Genomic DNA, 25,949 nt, shown 5'->3' with positions numbered 1-25,949 from the left:
GCTCCATTATACTATACTTGTGGCTTTTTCAACCCTACACATACTATAGATGTATAAGTGCAATTTTCATCACCTTACATATGTGAACATTATAGTCTCTTCAATCTCTTTTAAGTTAATTGAAATACTTCTTAAAAAAAAAAAAAAGAAAAGAAAAAAGAAAAATCCAATGTAATTCTGTGATATGGTTCCTAAAATGCATTCCAAGCTTTTTACTTCCAAGCTATTTTTACCAGAAAATAGCATCTTGGCAGCCTCATTAAAATTTATTTCATTTCTTTTGGTGATTTAAAGGACTAATGTGAAGTACTTTAATCTTCCTTTCCCTACCTACTCTCCTGCATTAAGAAGAGGAGAGTACAAGTCTAGAGTTATATTTATAGCTAGAGCACACAACAGGTATTAGGATTTCCTAAAAAAAATTGTTTTGTTCCTGTGAGTCATCAGGATGTCTCCTGTGCAGATATAATAACAGGTGATGAAAATGCAAGTCTGGGAAAGAAAACACTGGAAGTGTTTCCAGTTTGCAGGAAACATTTATTGAACAAGAAAGGGTTGAACTTCTGTTAACTTCTGTTAATTCTGGCAAAAAGCAATCATCTATAGTGTGTTTTATATAGCTGTGTTTAATACTACACAAAACCTTACTTTGCTGTATGTCTTGTAGGTTTTCATTGATTGTATTTTTAATAGTCTGCTTTGAATGGTACGCAGTGCAGACTTTTTAACTGTTTTTATGTTTAATACAGTCTCTGGTGCTAGAACAGAAATTCTGAAACAGCAGCAGTTCCCAGCTGTTAATATCAACTCTCCTCCAACCCGTGATACTGGATCATGCCACAAAACCAGCTCTGCAAGATTTCTGAGCTCCTCCCCCAGATCCTCTTACTGGTTACATAACAGGTCAGTGTGTAATCGCTGCATTATATTTAATCATCCTGATGGACAGGCTTTCATAAAAATCTAATCACTTATTGCGGGATTCAAGAAGTGGAATGTGTTTTCACAGATCTGATAAATGTTTCATTTGTTTCAAGATGCTACAGGAAGAAGAAAAATCCTGTTTGTTTTGAGCATCTGATGATCTTGGACAGAGAATTTTCCTAGTGATACTCCCAAAAGTATCACTTGAACACACTAAGGCACTTGCAGTGGTTATGTCTGCTAGTCCTTTTCGAGGGCCAAATCTTGTTGTATCCAGTGTAACCTCTAGTCTTGCATAGTCCATAGCGTGCCTTCCTCTCCCACACCACTCCTCAGCTTAACATCTGAGTGCTTCCCTGAGCTTTTTTGAATTATACCTTCTAGATGATCTTTTACCTGCTGAAGCAGGAGGGCTGGTACCTGGGTGCAGATAGGCTTTTTCAGTCCTTCTCCTTAGAAACAGTTCTTTCCGCACTAGGCCACTTGGAGTTTCTCTGACTGACGCTTTCTTACCTGTGGGACTTAGCAGTGCTTATCAGTGCAGTAGGCTTGAGATCCTCCACCTTTTATCAAAACATCCTTTTCTTTTTGACTCGCTTACACAAAAGCTGTCCAGTCTTTATTCTCTTGTTTTAAATCCAGGTATACATAACTTCGTGCTGATATTCTAGTTTGCTTTGCATTGAATTAGTGTGGCTATATGAATTTACTTTTATTATATTTAAGTGATGACCAGAGTTTTAAGAAAAGAAACAATTTGTTTTCCTTTGAAGATTGCATCCATCCACGAGTTCAGCTTCAGAAAAGTCACTTGCAACTACTCAGGATCCTGAACGATCGCTCACTGAATACATTCATCGCTTAGAGGTTATCCAGCAAAGACTAGGCGGCGTGCAACCAGGTAAGAGAACCCTGCTACCCCTCAGAGCTCTCACCAGTTTGTGCTTCTTTTTGTAAGTGTCTCCTACATATCCCCTAACAATTAAAGAATGTCAAGAGAAATTTAATCAAAATTTCTGGGGAAAGGGGAAGGAGGAATAAGTAAGGTATGTCTCTGAAACGAAACTTAACTTTTTCATGAGTCATATCTAAAACTAGTCCAAGAATGATTTTTTTTTTTTTTTTTTTTTTTACTAAGTTCAGTTCTTCAGAGGTAAGAGTGAATAGTTTTTTTGTTGTTTGTTTGAATTTGTTTTGGTTCTAAAATTGAAACTGAAATTTGACAGCATTTCATAGGATAAGGTACTTTGTTTCATGTCAAGTTTGGAATACCTAACTGGAATTCATTCACAGCTTTGAGGAAAGTGCCTTTCATTTTCCAAATTTTCAGTATATAGCAGAATTTTAAGGAATGTTTTTGTAACCTTTGCAAAACAAGTTTCCAGTTTATAATGAGCTTTAAAATACTCCGTTAAAATACGTAGTCTAGCAAAAGGATGCATACTGAATAATCCCAAGAGTGGAAGACCTGAATGAAGCAGTCTTCCCGTTGTGTGTAAAATATGCCTGTATGAACACTGACCTTAGTGTGAACATTTGCCCTGGCAGGCTCGTAAGCTTTCAAATCTTCTTTTGTATTGTTCTTAGGTGGCTCATGAAAACAGTAATTGCTGCCAGCGTAGTTCGTATGTAGCACATTGGGGAAATTACATGCTGCTAACTGTACCCTGTTGCTTCATAATAGAGACAGTTTTCTAATATTTGTTTGATTCATTTGAATTTAGGACAAGTTCCAGGATCGCCGCGCCAGCGAAACACAAAAAAGTGATCAGAACACTTCTGAAATCTGTACTGCGAACCCCCAGGTTATTGCTTCCTTCTAAGTTGTTCCCTGGTGAACGGAGGCACTTGTGATTTCTTGTGCAACTGAATAAAGGGGTTTTAGTCTATGCAGTGCTTTTGCATCATATTTTTATATGACTTTTTACTATATTTTAGTATTTTAAAAGGAAATTACTTTTCACTAAGAATAATGTTTTACAGTCTCATGTGGAATTATTACTAAGTTAACAGCTGAAGTGTGCCTGCATCACTATATTGTAAGTTGCAAAGAGTCTTTTCTGTGTTTATTTTTCTATAGTGTATAGCTGGATTCCTTGTAAAAAGTTATTAAAATGGCATTTTATTAGTGAATTCTTAGAGTGTGTGGGTATTTGTTTCAGTCCTTCGTGTTCTTTAGTTCTGTTCCTAAAATTGTTTGGTATTTTAGTACTTGAGAAAGATCATTCTGACTAGCAGCACATCTTAAAAACCTCCCGCAAATCTCAGCTTGTGGCATTTTGTGAATTTAGGATTCAATCTTCTAGTTTTGCAATAAATGAGTCCTCCTTACTGCATTATTTCTCATCACATTCAACATGAAGGCTTTACTGTTTGAGCTCTTCTGTTCTGTTCACGCATGATGTCTTTGGTCTTCTGGAGGGCATCTGTCTGAATTCACGCAATACAAAGTTAATCTGGGACTGCTTAGCAAGCTGAATGCAAGTTAGGTTTTCCTCCAGTGTCATTTTCACCTGTCAGAGTATTAGCAGTATTAGCAGTATTTGCTAATAATTTAGAGGTGTAGTCCACACAAGAAGAAACTCACACTGGAACCAGTGAGATAAAGCAGCACTAACTAATTTTCTCCTGGAAGACTCTACTACAAACAGTTCGGAAGCAGCTGAATGAAACTTGTTGCATAATTACCTCTGTCCCCTCTTATTAGAGAATATAAAAGAGTCAGAATTGCAATGCCAGAAGTATTTTAAGACTTTAGAAATCTGAAATCTCGATTTTTTTAAGCATATGCTATGTTTAACTTCAGCAGATCGGAAAGTTCTCAGGACCTGGGTTATTCCACTGGAGCCCACTGTAAGATATTTTCTCTGCAGAAACCAAGAGGATATTTGACAATTGCATACTCATGTCCCTCTGAGATTATATACTTGGCTCCTTTTGTCCAGTATCAGTACTGACGAGCCCTTCTTTATCTGGAAATATGAATACTTGTTAGTCAACCCTGAATCTTGCCCCATTTGATGAACGTTCATATTCATAATGGCTGTGGAGTTTTGCACCAACCCTAAGGAAGGAGGATAATGTTCCCACAAGAATCTCAGGGATGCTGGATCTGTGTCTGGTGTTGCTGACTTTTACCAGGTGCTGTTGTCTCTGAGGTGCTTGAAACCTGGTCTCTAGAAAGTGCTATGCCTGGCAAGTCTGCGTGTTCTTGTCCTTTGGTAGTGCTGGAAGCATCCATGGGTGTATTCCCAAGTGCCCAGGCAGCCCTTGGAACAGAGACATTGGGCAGGATGTTGTGCAATCCAGGCTACCGACTGCAGCCCTGAGATAGCAAAGCTGTCGTGCAGCAACCCTGTAATTTTGGTGATGAGTTTCCTGTCTGCATCTGTTCTCAGCCTGGACTGATTAAAGAGCACCCCCACTCCCACAGCCCTGCCAAGGCCAGGAGAAAAGGGGGGAGTAGAGCGTCTCTTGACTTGGCTTTCTTTGCTGCAGGCCAGGATGCCCACTGCAGAGGCAAATGGGTGTGTAGAGCCACGTGCGGCCTTGCAGGCTGCAGTTGGCCTTTGGACCAGCCCTTGAAAAACTCCAGCTGAAGAAGAAAAAAATCACAAGACCATGTCCTGGCACTTCTGTGGGAGACTTTTAACTTCTTGTGCTCTTGTATGGTGGTAAGACCTTACCTAATGCCTATTCTTACTGTGAGTGAGCTAGTACTGTGCCACAGTGCCAATTCTTTCTTCGAGAACTGTTACTTTGGTTGCTGCGGATTCTGATGGAGAAAAACACTGGCAATGCAGCTACTTTCAGAAGTTAGTTTTGGGTTTTACATCAGCATTTGTCGCAACATGCATGAAATAGGCTGTGCTGCTGCTACTGCAAGACACAACTCAATCTGTGGTTCCAGAATCTACAGCAATGGATCTGTGCACTGTCCTACGTTTGGGTCAGTGTGGGCATGTGAAGGAGTTTCTGCAACATTATCTTGGCATACACTATAGAGTTCATTATCTCTATGCCAGCTGCCAAGACACCTGACTTGGCAGAAAATTAGAGGGACATGAACAAGCGATACCTGATCTCTGCCAAAGTTAAGTTAACTTGTCCAATGCTATAAACCAACTTGAATTGACAAAGTAAATTTATGCTGGTGATTGCTTTACGTGCCTGTAGCATATTTTATTAATTTAGTTCTAGGAGTCTTAACACTAAATTTTTAGCATTCTGTCAAATTGCAGGCTCTGAATGTTATTGGTATCTGTTTTGTTTAGCGTAGCATTAGCATATTTTCTCATAAATAATGTGGGGTTTTAGACACCAAAATTAAAAACTGACATTAAATCAAATCCGTAATTTTTCACTTAAGTGTGAAACCAAGAACCAACCACCAAGAACAAACTTTCTTTTCCACTAGCACTTTGTGCCAGAGGCAGGCATGCCTGCCTTCCAACCTGCAGAATGGCTTTGGGAACACAGGAGTGCCTTTTTTTGCCAGATTGGGACCTCAAGATGAGTGTCAGCTGTGTGCTCAACCCAGCATGGCATTCCGGTCTGTTCCCTGATTGCTAAGGGCTACAACTCATAGTGAAGGACTCAGCTAAGTGGGAGGAGAGAGACATGCTCAAAAACAACACCTTACTATGACTTTTCTAGTGTAATATTAAGACTAAGAGAGAAATGTTGTAGTTACTCCTTTTAGGTCATTTTTCATGGAATGAGGTCATCTTCTGTCTGCTTTCTACTGGTAAAATCTGTAAGAAAGCAGGTAGCCATCTTCCCCAAGACTGTGACTGTGCCCTTGCCCCTGCAGTGGCAGCTCTGGATAGGTGATTTTCAGAGCGAAGACGTTTTGGAACCGCAAAGCATGTCTGGCCCCGAGGGAAGTCAAAACTCAGTCAGAAAGTGGCTCTACCTAGAGCCAAGTTGCTGCCAGGGCTCATCGGAAGTGGGAGGGGGCCCATGTGGCAATCTTTCCTGACACACAAGTGTAGTGGAAAGGCTGAGACAGACATGTGCTGAAAAGGGATAGAGTCAAGTTTGAGTAACTTGGCTTTCTCCGTACATGCTCTCTCTCAACAGCCCTCTGGCAGTTGTGGCAGGGCTATAAAGGAGATATGATGGGAGTGAAAAGCAAGGGAAGGGCTAGGTCTTGGTGATGGGAACAGAAAGAAATTGATGCTTTAGGTCAATTTCTATAGTTTTTGCTGAATGCAGAGCGCACTGACACTCTGCCGCTCCTTCCCTAACGTGGCGCACGGGCTCCCGCAAATGGCCGCTGCCAACGGCCGCCAGGGTGCGCGCGCGCCCCGCCCCGCCCTCCCGCGGGGCGGCCTGGGGGCGCCCGCCCCCGGCCCCGCCCCGGCGGCGCAGGCCCCGCCCCCCGGCGCCGTGCACGCGCCCGCGGCTGCGGCAGCGCCGTGCGGGAGCGGCCGGAGCGGAGCGGCGCCTCCTCCGCGCTCCCCGGCCGGCCCGGCCCTTCCCCTGCGCGCGCGCCGCGGCTGGGGCCGGCCTTCCTCCTTCCCTCCCCTCCTCTCCCCTGTACCTACCTGAGGCCGCGCGCTGGGCGGCGGCTCGGGCGGTGCCCGCTCGCTCGCTCCTGGCCTGCTTTCTCCCCTCCGCCCTCCCCGAACCATGGCCACGGAGCGCGGGGGCTGCGGGCCCTTGGACGCGGTGCCGCTGCCGCCCGAGGTGCGCGAGAGCCTGGCCGAGCTGGAGCTGGAGCTGTCGGAAGGTGCGGGCGGCGGTTGGCGCGCGGCCGTTGGGGCGGGGGCTGCGGCCGTTGGGCTGCCGAGGTGGGGTGGGGTGGGGTGGGGGGGGGGAGCCGTTAGGGCGCGGGGTGAGCGGCTCCTTTCCGCGGGGGTGCGCGGCCCCGCCGTCCCGGCAGGAAGCCCGCGGCTCGTTTCCGTTGTCCGCCCGTGACCCGCGGCTCCGGGAGGGCTGGTTTCGGGCGGGGGAGGCCGGAGCGGCCCCTCGCCGCTCTCCCGCAGCCGCGCTTTGGCGTTACCGGTGGCGGCGCCTCCCGCTGTTTCGCAGCGCGACATCCGCTCGGGGCGGTCCTCGTGTCCCCAAGTGTCCCCGAAGAGCTGGGGCGCGCTGGTTTAACCCCAAACTCGAAACGCCTTTCCTTGAACCCTTCTCTCTCCGAGGTGTTCTTCGCCAAAGCAGTTGCCACCGCAGAAAAGTGACAAAATACTTGTCGGCCCCTTAGCTGTTTATGAGAACATTGTTTTCACCTCCGTGGCATTATCTGTCCCTGGCTCTGTGATAAATGCTGCAATAGAGGTGCTTTCAGAAGTATTTTTAAGTGGCTCCGGAGCTTTACCAATTTAACCCGAACGTGCATGGAAACGTTCACTGCTGCAGGGCCATAAAGTGCCTTTTTAAAAACGTTTTTTGAATACCCAAAAGAACGGATAGAGTTGGGTTGTGTTACAGCCTGGTGTCTGCTTGCTCTGGCTGATGTGCTCTGGGTCATCTGAAAACATAAAGATTTTTTCTGTGCATCTTTCTAGTAATAGTTAAAACTACAATATTTCAGCTACTACTCTGTGTACGATTAATAAGTGTTTTTATGCTTTTCTATGTCAGGTTTCTAATCATAGCCATTTCAAGTTAAACTTTGGCACGGTATTATTACCAGCTCTTCAATCTTCACTTGGGAGGCTGATACAGAATAACAGCTTGGCCTAGGGAAGCCTCTGTTGTGGAGGGGAGCTCGTTGCATCCTATGAGCTTCTCTAGGTGAACAGCCTCTGCTTCGTTTGGGCTGATAAATAGGCAGTAGTGGGTGGAGGTTGCTGTTCCACGAGACATTTAAGCCCTTCTCTTGGCTTGCTGCTCCCAAAAGGGGGGAAAACACCTTTCCCTCTGCTTCTAGGCTTGTCTTTAGCAGTAATGATGCTTGCATGGCCTCTTGGGAGTAACACTACCCTATAAGTTTGGAGGGATTTTTGTGGAAGGACTCTTGGTTTTTTTGCACCTTTGTTCCTTGGTTTGGCCCACCATGCACAGAAGTAGTGGGGACACTTGCTGCAGGAGAGCAGGCCAAGGCAGGAGACCAAGGCAATGGTTAATAACATCACTAGTAAAACCGTCATAATCAGCCTACACCTCTAGATAAGACAGCTACAGTTACTACCACAATCCCAAGACGTTTGGTCTGCTCCTCAAGCATTGCAGTTTTCAAATCAGTAGGTCGAGGTGACCAAAACTGGAATGGTTTCACCCTTGTTCACTCGTTGCAATACCTTAGGAAGTTTAGGAAGTGATTCACCGATCAGGTGTGCAGACCCTTTCCCGCAGAGGAAAAGCATAGGATTAGCAGTTTTGTGTTTTTGAAGTTTAACCTGTTGCTGCATGCCTTTCAGAGCACTAGGAAGCAGTACCGGACACATTTTATTGCTTTAGGCGGGAGGAGTTTGTATGACTGGCTTGAACTGCAGGCAGGCACTGCCTGTGTGCTGTGACTACCCTTGATAGAGTGATCCTTCCTTATGTCTGTAGCAGACCAGATACTGTGCAGGATATCCTGGCGTTGGTCCTGCCTTTTTTTTTTCTTTTTTTAATTATTATTTATTTATTTATTTTGTAGCCCCAGACTGGGTGTTCCTTAACCACTCTCCTTAACCACTGTGATGGAGAACTGTTGTAGTGTGGTGTATCTAATAATGGAAGCCTATATTGCTGTATAGATGCTGGCATAGCTATGTGGTTGGATAAAACATTAATGCATGTATTGAAAGCGTTTCAGGGCAGGGATTTTGAGTCATGATACTTCAGGCGCTTAGAATCAGTTGACATTTGTACATGCTGCTTTTAACTGAGTGTTATTAATAAAGAGCTCCATTTGGATTGGAAGGAGCAGTGAATTAGGATTAGATATCTGCATTTTAACATACGTAAACTGGATACAAATTGTGCATAGTGCTCTTTTGTACCTCTAATGAAGTAAATTGAAGCTTGTTATTTTACTCTTCAGGCTGCCGTGGTAAGTAGTCTGAAGGAGACTCTTCCTGCTCTTGGAATCTCAGTGCTATGGCCGTGCAGCAGGTACTCTGGCAGAAATAATCTATAGTATTCCAATAGAGATAGCAGCCTATAGTAGAAGACCACTATTAACTGCAACTTCTGAAGCTTTCAGAAGCCTTTTATTGTATATACAGTGGTCTTCTGCACCTTGCTGGTAGATATTGCATTGTCTTGGCCAGGACCAGGTATTTTATTTATAGATTATTGCCAAACTAGGAAAACTCGGGCACGTTAAATAGGGGATTTCTCATGCTGCCTACTCTATAAAATAAGCACCCTTACTGTGCCTGTAAGGGTGTTATAACAGAAAAGAAAGTGTGAAGGAAGGAAGGGTTGAGAAGAGCAGAAATCTTGAGTTTAAGTCCCTTTCTACTGTGTAATGTTTAAAGTCAGCAAAAGAAAATGAGCAGTGCACTTTGCTAATAGTCATGCATCCTGTGTTGGGAATTATATTCTCTTGGTTAAATTGTTTACATGTCTGCACACAACTCAGGAAGACAACTCAAAATATGAAATGAAGTGCAGCACTGTGGCTCTGAAGACCTTTAGATGAGATTTGCAAGGAACTTTCACTGGTTCTCATATCTCCATTGACAACAAATTGTATTCTCCATGTGCTAGAAAATAGATGAAAACCTACAATTTTACTGTGTTACTTTGTTATATCAATGTTGTGTTTTTCTCCCCTTGATGGTTGTTGGGGATGTGAAGACTGAGAGATCTGACCCAACTTTCAACTGGAGAGATCACAACAAAAAAATCAGAGTTGAGAAAGTGATGGGTGGCTACTTTATCAGAACGCCGCACTGTTCTCTATACATATATGTACCTGACTGTATGTATAGCCTGCAGGATCTTTTGGAGAAGCATGAAAGCAATGACATGAAAATTCAGTACTTCAGATTTTTATTTACTGTTTTGTTTTTTCTTTTTTATTCTTTTATACTCTGAAAGAGAGCAGGTTATGAAACTTGTTTTTAATTTCTGCAACAGAGATTTTGTAGGAGAAATTTCAATGTGCTTTTTTTATACTAACTTAGAACTGACATTAGCTTTATCATATATGTATGTTTTCACACACACCAATTTGTTGGTGCATTGATTTCCATTGGTATATGATGATTTTGAAGAGCAGTTCTTGCTTAGATGCAGACGTTGCTTGCATAATTTATTTCAGAATTATTTCAGACCATGTTTTATTTGAAAACTCTGCTTCTAAACATCTTTCAACCTTGTCTTTTGTGCAGAAAACCCCTTTTTATTACCCTCATCCTTTTCAGAGCTTTCCCATTTTTCCCCATAACTTTTTACATGGTTTGTAGATGCAATTTGCTTTTGCTGGCTTGTGTGACAAGACACATCTTTTGGGTAACAGAAATGTTGATCTTTTGGGGAAATCTATGAGTATCTATTTTCTGAAACATGCTAGGCAATACATTTCTGTCTCTTGATCATCTTCATTTCTACTCCTGTTCTAAACCTAGGGCCTGAGAAATTGGGTCATTTTGCTTCTCTCAGACCATCTGTGCAAGGAAATAATAACCCATAATCCAAAGACAAGATAAACATGGAATAAAAGTAGTCATAGATAAAACTATATTATGTGTCCGCATAGTGTTGAGGAAGACTCATCCCACTGAGGTAGTTGGTGAGTTTTCATCTTGTTGTTAAGTGTTACTTCCCACAGCTGGCAGCTCTCTGGATCTTATATGATTATTTTGATTTTGCTGATTGCTTGACTTGAACTTTATTTTTCCTGTTTGTTTTAGTGCTTGTGGGTATGTGGTTCTTCGGAGACCAGGCCATTTGGATGCATAACATATGGTTAGCATCCAGTAAACATTACATAAAAGCTGAGAGAAAAATGTGGGTTTAGAGACTTTCAGGTGGCTGCTTGACCGGTGTGAATGTTGCAACCTTTTGTATTTTGTCTGTATTTCAGATCCACTCTGGAGGTGAAGCATATGGAGTTGCTTTTTCCTCTTCTGCTTCTTAGGGATTGGTAGGTCAGATTTATTCTGGAACAGAGTAGAAAATACTGAAAATATCTTTCTGCTTTAGAGAGGCTGAGGATCTTTTTGAAGATCTGTTTGTCAGATGGGAAACACTCTTCTTGATGACTTCTGTCAAACCAACTATAGATAAAAACGTATCACCATGCAGTTTAGTGTCTTAATTACAGCATCATTTTCCTATTTATTTGGGATATTCTGTTTTCTATCCCTTAACACATTGCTCATGAGCTTCTTTTAGGACCTGGCTAAGTGTTAATGGAAAACATGGCATTTTTAGCAGTTAGCAGTTCAGATGGAAAGTCTGCTGTGCAGGTTGCTCTGGTGCCTGGTGAGATGTTTGTATCTGTCTAAAAATCTCACTTTTGCATATTTTTGATCCAATTATGTATATCCCTTTGAAAAAAAAAATTTAAAAATGTTTGACAAGATAACTTAAGCCATGATTTTTTAGTACATACAAATATTTTAGAAATAGGTTAGCTTTTTGTGTGGACTTTCTGTCATCTTTTGAGAAACCACAGCTAGTATGGTGCATACATCTAAACGGAAGAGGGTGTTACCTAGCAAGAGTTTTTTTTTTTTTTTTTTACTACCAAATATATTTGATTGTTTTGTCTATTCTTTGAATCTTAGAAATACTTTTTGTAATGACTACTAGCTAGGAAGTACTAGCTCCTGCTAGCTGTCATGTCAGTTCTTAAAAATTTTGAATGCAGACTTTGCAAACTTTGCAGTTGACAAACTTTTCTGTGGGCTGTACTGAGTGTTAAGCCCATTTATATCTTATATGTAGAGCAAAAAGCATTGTAGTGTCATAGATGAAAAAATTAACCTATAAATTACTTTTGTTACACTAGCAGTATTGGTGTGCTATTACAATATCGTATGTGAAATCAAGCAAGGGAGATGCATTTTTATTTTCACCTTGTTTCCTTGAGATAATGCTTTTTTGTGTGTTTGCTTTTAAAGTGGTAGCTTTCTGTTGCAGAAATCTTCAAAAAGCACTTCTGTAAGCTCGGGCTGTTTTTCGCTTCTATGATCATTTTAAAACTCGAAATTAATTGTAGTGTGAAGCTGTCAAAGTGAAGAACTACTAGAAGCGGTGCTTGCGCATGTGCTTTGGAAGAGGATGGCAATCCGGGAAACTTGACCTGCTTAAGTTTTGTGCCTCTCCTACACAAACTGCAAATTGTGCGATAGTGTGTGGAGCTTGCCAAATGCCCCCTGGGACTGACTGCACATCTACAAAACTTGTTCTCACATGTTAACACCTAATGAAGGTCTCTGGAATGGATTGGCTAAGGTACATGCAAGTTGCTTAGATCCTGTTTGTAACTGAAATAAGAGGTGCGCTATTTGAAGAGAAGCAGATTTCTTCTTTAATTTATTCATTTCTTTTTGCATTTGTACCTCATGTTGATTCCCACCCCCATCACAAGTAAAACCACTCTCTTATCTTTAGCACTTTAAGAGAACAGAATATGCACAGCCAGGAGAGATGGCAACTCCAGGTTATCAACTTTCTTTCTGGGTAAAGCAGGATTTCAGACTCAACTGGTTTAGTCATTGAGGTTTGAATTTGTCTGATGGATTTCTGCTGTAGTTAGCCAGTGTTAGCCTTTGTTGCCTTGAGAACCGATTCTCTATTGAATGGATGACTTAGTACTCATCCATTTGTAGTTGTTGGAGATTGAAGACTTAAGTGTCAGCTCATTGTGTTCCTGGGAAATAACTCACTACTGGGCTGAATGGCAACAATAATAACTGTAAAATGCTGAATAGATCTCCTTAATGGAGCTGTACTCGTTAGTGAGTGTTTTTGTTTTGTTTTGCCTCCTATAGGTGAAGTCTGAGATTTGTAAAACAGTGTAGAATGGTTATCATGAAATATTTAGGTAAGGCAAGGGCAGCATTTATCAGATATTCCTTTAAAGGGCTTGTCACTCTATTTTATATTGCCTTGGCAAAGAAAGTTAAAATTATCTTGAGAAACAGAAGTATGATGGCAGCTTCTATGTCAGAGAATTAAAGGAAAAACATTTTCTTGCAGATATTCCCATCCACAAGTAAGCTCCCTTGAAAATCATAAATGCATACATTTATGAAGTAAACAGATCTTTGTAAAATTAGCTGTTCTATTCCATTTCCTTAACCCCTATACCCAAACTCTGTCAGCTTTGGCAGTTTAAGAATATTTTTAGTTTGCTAGTTAAGTTGATGTTTGTGAGAAGCTTTTTCTAAAGAAAGAAATTCTCTAAAACTTATTATTTCATTAATGAAGGACTACAGATAAATTTATTTATTTTGCCTGGATACAGGATGATGCAGGAAGCCAGTTTGGTTAGATTTTATACCCTGAATCTTATACCACTGGATTACACATATGCTACTGCAAGAAAGATCTTTTTTTTTGCTATACTTATATGCAAATATAAAAGTAAAACAGTTTGATTGCCTCGTCCTCCCTGATGACAAATGGGCATTTGGTTATAAAGAATCCACATATTTTGAAATAAGTATTGAAGTGTATGGTGAATTCTTGTTACAAGGTTTGTATCTGTAAGCGTAACTTGTTGCATTCCCTTCAATCTTCCTGAAGTGAAGATTGTAAACCCAAATTTGAGATAGTACCCAGGGATGTAACCAGTGTATTCTCTCCCTGCATCAGAAGTCAGTCTTCCAGCTCTTGGGTAAGCATGCACATAGACTGACAGGCTTCTGGAACTGATGTCCCTGGATGCCGGCAGGTAGCCACCAGACGAGTGCTGCCCTTCGGCCACAGGGCTGATGAGATGGGGCTTCAGATCCTGCTGAACTGAAGGCTTGCTGTGAAGATTACAGGATGTCTGGAAGAAGTGTGTTGGACAAACTTGATTGTAGTGGAGTTTTGGTCAATCCTCTTTCTCTGTAATCTCTTAATCTCTTTTCTATCAACCCCCCTTTTAGCGGATGTTGTGATAAGCTTATGGACAAGATAGTGGAGGAAAGGAAGGAGGAAAGAAAGAAATTCTTCCATTACCTTCTGAGATGGGGATGTTTCTATTCAATAGCAGGCACTTTTTGTCAAGTATTCTGCAGTACTTCAGACAGAATGCACTGACAAAACTCTGCCTCTTGTGTGCATAAAGGTGGGGGGAAAGAAAAAAGTTGTATGCTAGTAGCTGGTGTCGTGCCAGCTTTTCACTATGATTCATTGTGGCACAATTAAAAAAAAACTAACTGTATCGTTCTTGTCTCCACTTCTCTTGCTTCTTTCCGTTCTAGTTATCTTTATTTCTAGACTGCCTTTCAAAATAAGCTGTTGCCTCAGAAGAAGGTCTTGAGGCAATGTTTTGCTTTTTATTCTTAAGACAATATTTCACACTCCTGCAAAACTGCAAGCTGATGACAAAGTTTCAAGAGGGTGTGTGTGCATATATATTTATGTATATAGGGGAAGTATCAGTTTAGGAGCTGGCTCCTTCCTTCCCACTGGGAAAGAATATAATGCTAGGAGTCTGCTACTTCCTCTCGGTCCTATTATTCTTTGTTTAGAGGGCTTCTGGTTAAATTTTGGGGCACCCTTCTGCTGCTGGGAGAAAACTCATTTTTTCCATTTCCCTCCTTTCACACAAAGCACTCTTAGTTTTTACAATAAGGATCTTGTGTTTGCTGTGCTTTTCTGCTTTTTGGTCACTGTGAAGGAAGCTGGAAGTTGTCCCTATTTTTCAGTGCTTTGGCTCTGTTTTGGGTGCTATTTCACCCAGCAGCTCAGCTGAACTAAATAAGCAGCGATTGCCCAAGAGGGAAATTCCTGTGTCTCTGGCTTTTATCATGAGCTACATCTGGTGCCTCATTGCTGCAGAACAGTGGCAAAAAGTTAATGTGGGAGAAAGTGAGTATTTTTTTAACCAGGCTAGTGAGTCGAATTGGCTTAACATTAATCAGATGGGCTCCTAAGCTAGCCAGAAGGCCAGGGTCAACTGTATCAGTATGTAGCTTTAGAGTTACTGTCCCAATATAACAAAAGAAGGGAGGTTTCTACCTCACTGCTTCATTGTCCTATGATGACTTCAAACCTTTTACCTTTGGCTTTGACGAGGCATCTTTTGGGCAGAAACAATTTATATACTGTCATATTGTAGCACAAGGAAAGCTAGGGAAAGAAGGTGCACTGCTATCTCTTGTTATCTTCAAGATAGTTGTGCTTCCTGGTGTGAAGGCTGTCCTGTTGAAGTGCCATGATACAGGATCTCTGAATCATTTGGCATGTCAGTGAATAAGGAGCATTAAGAAAGTGAAAGAAAAAACATGTCAGGAATAGCGTATCATTAAAACACAGGCAGGATTAGAAATAGGCGTTCAGAAAAAAAAGTGTTTATTTACACTTTAAAGTTTATAAACAAAACTAGAAATTTTAAAGGCAAATAAGCCTTTTGCTTATATATTTTTTACTTGCTTATTAAGTAAGCTTTTTTGAAGAAGTTTGTTTTTATTTGGGTGCTCTACTAATTTCTGTATTAATTTCCTAAGCAGAAATGCAAGGAAACTTGCACTGTATGAAGCAGCTAGCTGAGCTGGTGATATGTTGTGAGAGCTACAACAGCTGTACTTTGAGTCTTCTGCTGATTCTTCATCACTTCTTTGTTTGCAATGACTTGCTTGCAGTAATGTGAAATACACGGCTTTAGAAATCAAAACTGATGAACCCAACGCTGATGAATCTGTGTGCTCCCTTTTCAGCTAGGTAAATCTAGCTTGTGAGGTTTTGCTGTTTTTCTTGAATAATACAATAAACTGCTCTAACATAGCAGCATTGTCATAAATGACTATGTTCCCTCATCCATCACACAATCACATGTTATAGAAATGTTTATTTTTCATCAGGAAATACTTCAAATTAAACAATACCTTTTTAAAGAAGAAAGGGAAGAAAACCAGTGTGGTTAGAGTAAATGACAATAACATTTCTAAACTTGTTATACCAAGTTTAGAGATATCGGAAGCTATTTCTTGCATGAGTACAAAGTAATTGTGTCCTCAAAACTCAAGTTTTAGTGGATATCGACACTAATCTTATTTTGATATATTGATGACCCATGAAAATAAAAATCTATAGTGTTACAAGTGTGTGATTCACTCTCTAACTCTTATCAAATTAAAATCTTCCCTTCCTAATAAGAGGTATTTTCAGATGTTCTGCAGAATATGCAGATCCTGTTAATTAAAACTCAAGCTTTCACTGCTGAAAAGCTTTTCAACAGTAGAGTTGCTTACAGGACGCAGGGGCTGCTGCACAGATTGTAGAAAGAATATTTACAAAGCATTCCTCCCTAATCATCATTAGATTTAGTTAGAGGTTTTTTTCTGACCTTGCTTTAACCACTAGGAACATGTAGTACAGCCCACTCTCAAAAACTACAAAAAAACCACCCTGCCACTCTTGCATCACTTTCTGCCAGGAAGAAGGGAGCTAGAACTATGTGAAACAGTTGATAAGTCTGTATCTAACTATTGCAAATTAATAATTTGCCTCTGGGAGCTGCTTGGCTAATAGTTTGGCAAAAAATCTTGCCAAACATTACCAGATCCTAAAAGATGTGGAGGAAGCTTCATTTGTCATGTTTTTTCCAGCATTAGTGGCAAAAACAAACAAACAAAAGATCCCTCAAAACTTATTCACTGTATCCATTCTTACTCGGCAAATTAAATAATTGGCCATGGTCTGACAGAGATCTAGTAGCGATGTTAGCATGATTCTTTCTTCTTGAGAGCTTACTCATATTCTGTGTTTCCCAGTGCCTGTATCTCAGTTTTCTAATCTTACTTTGCCCTTACAATTACACACAAAATTTAAATATTAATATTTCGGTGTCGAAGTCCTGCTTTTATGTTTCTTTGCCCCCAGCAAATCAGTTTGCTAAGCCTGTGTGTTGCTAAGTCATCACAGGATCAGTGTGATGATAAAGGTAATTTACAGACTGGTTTGAGTTAAGGGAGTTGGAAGAACAACATGCCTAGGTGGTGGTAAGGAATAAATGAGGACTCATACTGTTTAAATATGTTTATATGAACTTTATATGAATCAGATTTGACAAATTCAGTAACTGACAGCCAGTGCAAGTGTTTTAATGCTGATCTTTCTGCCCTGGCCAGTCAGTATTGCCTGAAGTAAGTGTTCCTGAGAAGAGTAAGTGCAGCTTACTTTTTAAAATATAATTTAAATATGCAAAACTTGTGCATAACTAATATCAAACTTTTTTTTCTGTGATTGCTCATGTTTTCTGTACCTACTTGTTTGCATCTTTGCATGTGCCACCTGATAAGCAAGCGCTTGTTTCAGGCTTTTTGTTTCGGGACCATTTTTTTTATTGTGGTGTTACAGAAATAAGTAGACTTTTACTGATTGCATAGTTAACTGGAAAGAGCTCATTCCTGGTTTTAGGCAATGCAATAACTGGTCTGTTCACTAGTCACAACTCATAGCTTTTCAAAGTCTCTGCCTTTTTTAAGGAATATTTGGTAGTTGTGAGGCAAAAGAAGATCTTTTATGTTTATGCTCTATTTTTGAGCGCTATTCTGCAGTGCTCTAATCTTGCTGTGTTAATACATTTTGAGAAGCTCAAGAAACTGAATTAACTGAATTACATCTTTTCTGGGCATTCATGCATATGTTAATTTAATGTTATTCTACATTAAAGTCAGCAGTGATATTTTTTGAATAACAAAGGTCGTACAATGTAAACAAGGTAGTTTGTATCCCTTATATTATAATGCAGTGCCTGAAGCTCAGTAGCTGTTTCTGTAGCATGGTAGTAGAATGTTGTGTGCTGCAGTGAAAAAGGTTGATAACAGGATAAGTGCTTAATGAGTGGAGAATATGAACAGCGAACTTTTAAAAGGTATTTTCATTACGGAGGAGCACTTCTGACATTTATTCTGTGCCCCTTGCATTTTCTTTTCTTGCTCTACTCCAGTGATATTTTCATTATTGGCTATTATTTGCTGAGCCTTAGTAGAGATACCCGTAAAACAATGGTGACACCGGTGGAGTCATAGCAAGAAGTAATCTGACTGTGCTAAAACAAGGAATGTTTTGAAAATGCCAAATAAAAAGAGATTGAGTTGGTATGATATGCTTCCCAGTGGTAACTGAAACGTACTATTGGATGCAGTGGTGACTAATGCAGTATCTATGTTCTGAAAATTGGGTTGAATGCGTGAAATGGATTCTCAAAGCTCATTTATAAGGGAAATTTTCAACTTCAAAACGTCAGAATTTATGTTTCATTTATATTTTCATATTCAGAGATTGTACTTGGTAGAATGGCTACATTAAAGTTATGATTATTGTTGTATAAAGACTGTTGCCCAGATTTGTGCTAGGAAGGTAGCATTACTGCTCCCTGGAAAAAGACCTCTGTTGTATATGCCTAGTGGAAGTGTTTCTGGTAAAATGTTCCAGATTATTTTAAACTAAAGTGTTTCTGTAAGCACAGCACTTTTCATTTTATCTGCAAATAAAAGATCACATTGATGTGATACCTTTCTCTAAAAATGAGATGGTAAAGTAGCAATTCTTTTGTAGTTCTATGAGTGTTTTTTTTTTTTTTTAAGGCATTATTACTAGCAGTAAAATGGTTTGTATTTCATGGAATGAAGCAATAGGGTGTTTAATGCTGAATGCCAGTGGATTTTATTTTAAGACTAAGGAAACTTGTGTTTAAAAGGAAAAAGCAACTTATTAGGTTCTATATTAAGAATGTTACAGACTTCCAGTTCTTGTTGGGAGGGATTTCATTGGTAGCTTTTGTAGCAAATTTTATTTTTGACTTCAATAAACATTATAACAATAGGACCCGAAGGAGAACCGTCATGCAAAATAGTGGCCTGGAAAGTGCTTTTTTAAATCTCTTTCCTAGCTACAGTGACTTGCAACGTTTTTCAGGAATGGTGCTGGTGGCTACCATTACTATTCAGAATATCTTGCCTTCAGTCTTTCATTTTTCTAGGATGAAGACTAAAATAACGTTGCTTTCAGGAGTATGGCAGTGGGGAAGAGCAGGGAAGCTTGGCAACTATGAAAGCTTAAGGATTTCTAAACTTAAACCATGTTACATAAATTAGCAACACTTTCTAAATTTGATTAAATCATTTTTGGCTGTTGGGGAAAATCACTCAAGCAGCTAATAGAAATGTATGGCTTCAAAATTGCTTTCCACTTATGTCAGCTTTTGCATGTTTCAAACCCATGGTTTCTGGGTTATGTGATATATACAGAAAAAGCTGAGAAGTGAGATTAATTATGGGAAAGTGCTGCCTGTTTTCCTGGGTGAAGCCAAAAAAAAAGGCAGCTTCTCCTTTCCTACCATAGACACATATGAAAGAAAAATCTGACACCTACAGAACCAAAAAGAGTTTGAGAATATTAGTAAAATGAAAATTGTAGAACTTGAGTTGAGATGGAGCTGCTGTTAATGGCATAACAAGGTCATTTTCTTGAGAAATAAGTTGCTTTTCCAGTAGAGAAATCGTGTACATGTGCATGTATGAAAATATCTTGGGCTCATTTTGCAGATTTATTTAAAGAGGTCAAAGGAACTGATAGTAATGGAAGCAATTCAAGCCCTGGTCTCTTGTATGTCCTCCCAGGCCTCTGGCTGTGCTAGATATTGCAGGAGTTAAAAGCAGAATCTTCTCATGAATTACTAAAAGTCATGGTAAATAGTTGTGTAGTAGCTCTATTGAAGAAAATTTTGCAAGACCAGAGAAGACTTGGGGAACTTCTGAGAAACCTTATCAAGTTAGATGATCGAGCAAGGCGGATGAAGCTTAACATCTGTACAGGAGATATGAAGAGCTTCTCTGTATTAGATTGAATGGTACCTAAATTGATTTAAAATTCCTTAGCTGTTTATAAAATGCTATGGTTATTAAAGTGGTCATCAATCAAAATGAAGGGACTAATTATAGCATTTTGAAATCCTTAGCACCAGGATATCTGTAATTTTTTACTTTAGCTATGTAGGGCTTTTTGTGTTCCAGTCTATGATAATATCCATCCCTGAAGCACTGGTCCCTCATGAACAGTAACGACTTTGTCTTAGGAATGTTTAAACCAATTCATTGAGTGATTTAGATGTGATTTGTGGTGTCAATCTGCAAATGCCAGTGCGTTTCATTCATTGGCTTAAAATCTTGAAAGTCTTAACGGTCCTCAGTAGCATTGCAGAAGTTGCCAGCATAAAAGCAGCTGTTGAATCACAACAGTGTGTTATGTAGTGACTATTGCACTGAAAGCCCCCATCCCTCAGATTTCATGGCTTTCGGATGGAAGAGGTCATTTTTGACATTCGTGCTGTTATCTGACTGTGCCCATGCGCTTTTTGGTGAGAGGCAAATATAAGTATTGATTGTATAGTTTTTGTGCTGCTTTTCTGCAAATGCAGTGTTCAGACCTCATTTGCTACATCACTGAGGAAAAAACAAATCCTTTTCATAAGCATTTCCCCAACCCAGCCTTTTATAAATGTGTTATTTAATAAATCATAACTGGAAACTTAAGATACTAAGTGCTTAGTTTGTGGGGGAAATGAAATCGAAGCATCCTGTTGAATAAGGTTAAACTGACCAAATAATACAACATGAAATGGAGTGGATGGTATCTACATTACAGCTCCCTGGTGTGTCTTTCCTCCTCTTCCCGCTGTGTGTTCCCCTTTCAGGACCTCTTACAGTACTTTGCAGCCCATGTGCTTTAGCTTATTTTGAAGAAAAAAAAAAAAAAAGAAAAACAGCCTTTTAATATGACCCGAAGCACAACTTAGACAAGGTAAAAATAGGTCTAGGTGGTAACTTTGGAGATGCCATCTTCTGTGCAAGCAGTGCCCTTTTTTTTTTTTTTTTTTTTTTTTTTTCAAAATCATTGTGTAGTCCTTCTGTTTTCTCCTGCCTCCAGCCCCAGGCATTCAGCAGCTGCTGTTTCAGCTTCATCAGATTGTGAAGACAATGGGAGGTGCTGCCTGGGGTCTTCCTGAGAGCCTGGAGATTTGTCCCTGATTGGAGACTATCCCTAATTGGGATCAGATTTTTTTTTTTTTCCGAACCATAACATATCTGAATGAGACCGTTCTGACCATAAATTTATTCAGATCTTCTATTTTAGGAGGAAAAAATTTGATCACAAGATGCCAGTATTATGTCTCCTTTACAACTACCATAGTTCTGTACCCCAACCATGACCTTCCTGTTCTTCCTGCTGATTTCTGAAGCCTGTTCTGTCTTGGCAAAACATTTAAAAAAACTATTCAATATTCTGCTTGCTGAACAATGTCTCTTCAGTGCCCTGGATGAGTCAGATGGCTTGTTGAAAAATAAATGTGATCATGTAGCTTGTCAGAGCACTTGCACTCGAGGGGCCACATTGCATGGAACGGGCAAGCTGAAGTTTTGACATTTTTGACCTCTGATATTTGCCTTTGTATCTTTAATGTTTGTCCAGACTTGTGTTTTGGGCAACTGGACTTTGGGAGTGAAATTCTGGAGGGGATTGTACCAGCCTTTACTCTTATGGTATCAAATATATGAACTGTAATATAACCTTTCAAAGGAATTGCTCGCCACCTCATTTTAATAAAGAGATTTTAAGTGATGATAAAACATTTACTAGTGATAGCTTTTAAGGAGGGATGGTAAAAGCTGGTAGTAGTAGGAGAGCTTGAAAAAAACTCTAAATGTCTTTTGTTGAGCTGAAGGATTTTCACTTGTATTTCACCAATGGCTAGGACAAAACAGACCACTGCTGCTTGATTTCCTCTTACACTCCTAGCCAAGGGATATTTTCCTAAATCCCTACAGACTCTTCCATGAGCCAAATCACTAACTTACAGGAAAAGTAATTCTCCCTGTCCATCCCCCCGCCTTTTTTTTTTCTTTAATTTGTTTCTGCAGGGCTAATAGTTCAGCCAAAATGTGGAGGGGCTGGAGCTGGTGCGGAGCCGCTGCGTGGGGCGCAGAGCTGCCTCTCCCAGCCGTGATCCTGCCCCGTGCAGCCGCACCCTTCGCCTACTTGCCAGAGTGAAAAATAGCTGCTGTGCTGCCGCACCCCACCTTGGCCTCCCTCTAATGAACTGAAACAATTTTCAGCACATTTAAATGTCCTTTCAACAAGGAGGGCAGTAATAACAGTACCAAGCATGCATTCTGAATTCGGCTTAGCCGCTGGAGGAAGCAGTGCGGTATGGATGTTGGCAAGATGCAAAGGAAGGTAGAAAAAGCACATGTGAGAGGGGAGGAAAAAAGGAAAATCTCTTGAATGAATTGTCTAGCTTCAGCATTCATGGTTATTCTCATACATTTTATGTGCATTTTATTAATATTTCCAAATAGGGAGATCTCAAAATTGAAAAGAAGTGAAGCTAATGAAAATGAGGATCCAGTTACCCTTAGGGACCAAGATCATACAGCTCACTGGTGCCAAAAAAAGCTATGTCAGTTCATTAACAGAGCAGAAAACCTCCCTGCCACAAAACGAATAGTTCTGTTTTGTTAACTTGCCAGGTTAGTCATTTAATTCAGCATACCTTGTAGTCACGCACACTGACGTATATAGAAAGGTGCCATGCTTGGGAGACATCAGGAGGCCTTGTGGTTCTCGCAGCAGATCTTACTTGGTTGGCCTTGGTGTGTTGGGTTGTCATACTTGGACAAATTCATCTGTTTCCTTTGGATTCTACTCCCTCCATATCCTTCAGTCTTGGCTCAGGATCTTTCATATTTGTTACGCCCTTGCTTTTCTGTGAAGTGCATGCTGCCTAGTAGGGTTTTCTCCTGCCTGTTGCTGCTGCTGAGACTGCAAGTGTGTGTTGAGAGAAAGTCTAACATCTTTTATTTGAGATACAATCTTGTTCTTCATATACTGCAGCCACTCCCCCACTGTGATCAACACTGGCTGACTGCTCTCTTCTTTCTGACCTTAAGCCAGAATTTCTCTGTATGAGGACTGTATTGATGGCTCTGCAAGAAAAAAATATTGTGGTTTAGGAAAACAAGCTCTGACAATACAGCAAGTTGTCTAAGTAGTCATCGTTCTCACTGACCCGATTATTTTCCCAGACTCAAGAAAGTAATAAATTGGCCACCAAGAAAGCAGAGGCTCACTTTGGCATGTTATAATGGCTAGGGCAATTCTGTTTTGCATAACTGGAGGCAGGTGAAAATTAAAGGTATGAATACTGCAAGAATAGAGGAGGAACTCTTCTCTATAGTTAAAAATGTTGTCATTCCCATGTTCTGAGCGCAGACACATTAAAGAGTCTTTTGAAAGACAGGTAAGATTAAACTGGATGACTCCCGACACTTTTTCATGCCTAGCAAGAGTAACTCTGAAGGTGAATGACATACAGAAAGAAACCAATGTCAACTTAGGTAACTCTGAATGTTGAAGCTAAAGACTGGATTAAAAATATCTAGGAGACACTGAGACTGCAAGAAGAGCAAGTATATCAGAAAAAAATAAATTAAGAAATACTGAAACATACATAAACTGCAGTTTCCTCAATTTTAGAAAAGCAAAAGTACTTCATGAAATTTAGTATGTGGGATAGGGAAGGGGTAGAAGAATTCCTGAATTACTCTGTGATTATAAAGGTCTTCAGTAGAGCAGGAAGAGAGGGACTACTTCAGTAAGGCATAGCTTGTGTGAGGCAGGAAAGAGGCTTGGGAAGTCCAGGAATCCTGCACAGCTTTCAGAGAACTGTTAAATTGATGGCTCTGACTCGGAGGGAATTCAAATGCACTAGATAACACAGGCTTATCCTAGGACAGCATGAGGACTGTGTGAATAGGGAAGACTTGTGAATCCATCTTGTTTATGTGGCCCTAGAAATAGCTGCCATGGGAATTCCTGAAAAATAAGTAAAGGTTCATGACTTAAAATAACAGGATACTAAGAAAGCAGGAGAATTAAAAGTCATTCAATTTAAAATTTTTTGGCAGCGTGGCTGCTAAAAGGGGATGGGATTCCACTAGGCACTTTTTTGTTAAGAATCAGAGCTTCATTCAAATAAAAAAGGATAACTTGTTTGAAATCACAGTTTGCACACCATGCGAGTAACATATTCATTTTGACAGGTAGCCAAGCAGTTGCTGAGGTCAATCAGGTAGTTTGCCTAAAATTGCAACATTTTGCTGTGTGTTTTAAGCCCATGAGTTAATATATTTTAATTATAAGAGAAGGGTAATATCTTTACATTTTAATATATGCAAAGGCTGAGCTATAGATGTTAAACCAAATAATGCTATCAGATTGGTTAAAATTTAACACCAATGTGTGGAATAAAAAAGCATGAAATTGCCTGACCTTATCTTCAAAATTTATTTATAAAATTATCAAATAAGCATTAGGTTTCAATCAGTCTTAAATTCAAAGTGAGTCTTTGCTTGATAATTAAGGTCAGTTCAGAAGCTAATCTCGTGGCAACACTCCAGAAAGTCCTGGGAAAAAAATGACAGTCATAAACCCTGGCTGGGCCAGTTTATTCTGACCAAAGTCCAAAATGCTGTTGAGTGGAAAAGCCTTGACCTCTTGTGCTGGCACTAACATTCATCGAGCCATGGTATCAGTTGGTGAACTGCCTGAACGCAGATCTGTCAGGAAAAAAAAAGCACTTTTCAGCAGTTGGTGGGTTTATTGCATACTATGATTTATTTTGAGCGGTTAATATAGTTGTGGTTTGTCCCCAGAGGTAGATTTTTAAATTGATTGTTTTAGCAATGAAATAAAAGGACTTTTTAAAAAAGATAAGGAAAGGATGTTTATATCTAAAATATTTTATTTTCTAATAAATTTGAATCATGAGTCAGTTAAAGATTTTTTCTAAGCTTCGTCTCTCATTTTGAAAATTCAGTTTGCTGTAGAAAAGACTCCTAGAGAATGCCATCAATCTGAGAGCAGACAACTTCTGGTTGTACTAAAAGCACTTAATAAATGCAGCAAGATTATATTTTTTCTCACCTAATTGATTGAGGCACTCATTGGAAAGCAGATTTATTGCCATAGTGGGACTCCCAGATCCTCTTCTACAGCATCACGCTGAACTTCAATATCATTGAAAAATGAAGGTGTTCTTACTGTAGAGGAGAATCTCAGTCATATTGCACTCTTTGAGTTGTGCATATTGCTCTCTATATGAAATAACTTCTTCCTAACATATTTTCATCTCTTTGTAGTAGACAATTTAAATAAGTCTGTTTGCCTTCAATATTTAATGTAAATGATGCTTTAAAGATGATGCATTTTATTACTTTGAACAGAACTTATTATATACAACGTATTCCTGGTTAGCCACTGCTATAGCAATAACGTAGTGGTGTGTAAAGTTCAACCCAAAACGTCTGAATGCTGTAAACACTGAGCGTGACTTTTTCTGATTATTTCCAACAAGGTCAGTGAGGAAAAAAGTGCAATTGCAGTTGGCAGTGGCTTAACTTTAGCTACATATTTCATTCCTACTCAGAACGGTACTTACTAGCGTAAGTAAATTTACCCCTCATGGGAACCTGTATTCCCACAAGGCTTTCTTTTTTTTTTTTTTTTCTTTTTTCTTTTTCTTTTTCTTTTCCTTTTTTTTTTTTTTTTTTTTTTTTTTTAATGGGGTGTGTTCGTGTGCACCAGCTGGTCAACTTTGTGCACAATTCAGTTGGTTTCTTTAAGTTTTCAATGTAGTTTATCATTTTTTTGTATGAGTTTCAGCTTTTTGCAACTACTAAATACGCAATGTTTAGTTTTTCTGTAGTACTTGTACAGCTGAAGGACCAGTCTCTTGGCCATTTTAAAGGGAAAATAAAGTTAGTGTCACTGACATTGCACCAGAAGTGTGCGCTAGAAGTGTAAAACTGAACATAAGACAAAGAAATTGGATATTGTGAAATGGCTCCATCTTGCTTATTAATGGCACTTTGTATCATGATTATGTGGGGGGAGGTGAACAGAAAGAGTGA

At 39.9% G+C, this 25,949-nt stretch overlaps 2 protein-coding genes across 3 annotated transcripts in view; both read left to right on the top strand.

The window, feature by feature from the left end:
* The window catches only part of PCNT (pericentrin), a 77,007-nt gene extending 73,950 nt beyond the window's left edge, over window positions 1-3,057 (top strand). Inside the window, exons 52-54 of the mRNA XM_088536700.1 lie at window positions 750-903; window positions 1,698-1,825; window positions 2,649-3,057. Coding sequence (XP_088392826.1) covers window positions 750-903; window positions 1,698-1,825; window positions 2,649-2,692 — 326 coding nt within the window. The 3' untranslated portion in view covers window positions 2,693-3,057. The remainder of the gene's footprint in view (window positions 1-749; window positions 904-1,697; window positions 1,826-2,648) is intronic.
* A 3,495-nt stretch (window positions 3,058-6,552) lies between these two features.
* The window catches only part of DIP2A (DIP2 acetate--CoA ligase A), a 96,397-nt gene continuing 77,000 nt past the window's right edge, over window positions 6,553-25,949 (top strand). For both annotated transcript variants that reach the window (XM_088536711.1, XM_088536713.1), the window contains exon 1: window positions 6,553-6,658. In XM_088536711.1, coding sequence (XP_088392837.1) covers window positions 6,559-6,658 — 100 coding nt within the window. In that variant the 5' untranslated portion in view covers window positions 6,553-6,558. The remainder of the gene's footprint in view (window positions 6,659-25,949) is intronic.

The sequence above is a fragment of the Tinamus guttatus genome, unplaced genomic scaffold, assembly GCF_059628265.1.
Source record: "Tinamus guttatus ecotype Peru unplaced genomic scaffold, ASM5962826v1 Tinamus_guttatus_pri_ptg000702l, whole genome shotgun sequence".
NCBI lineage: Eukaryota > Metazoa > Chordata > Aves > Tinamiformes > Tinamidae > Tinamus > Tinamus guttatus.
This window is presented reverse-complemented; position numbering and strand designations above follow the sequence as displayed.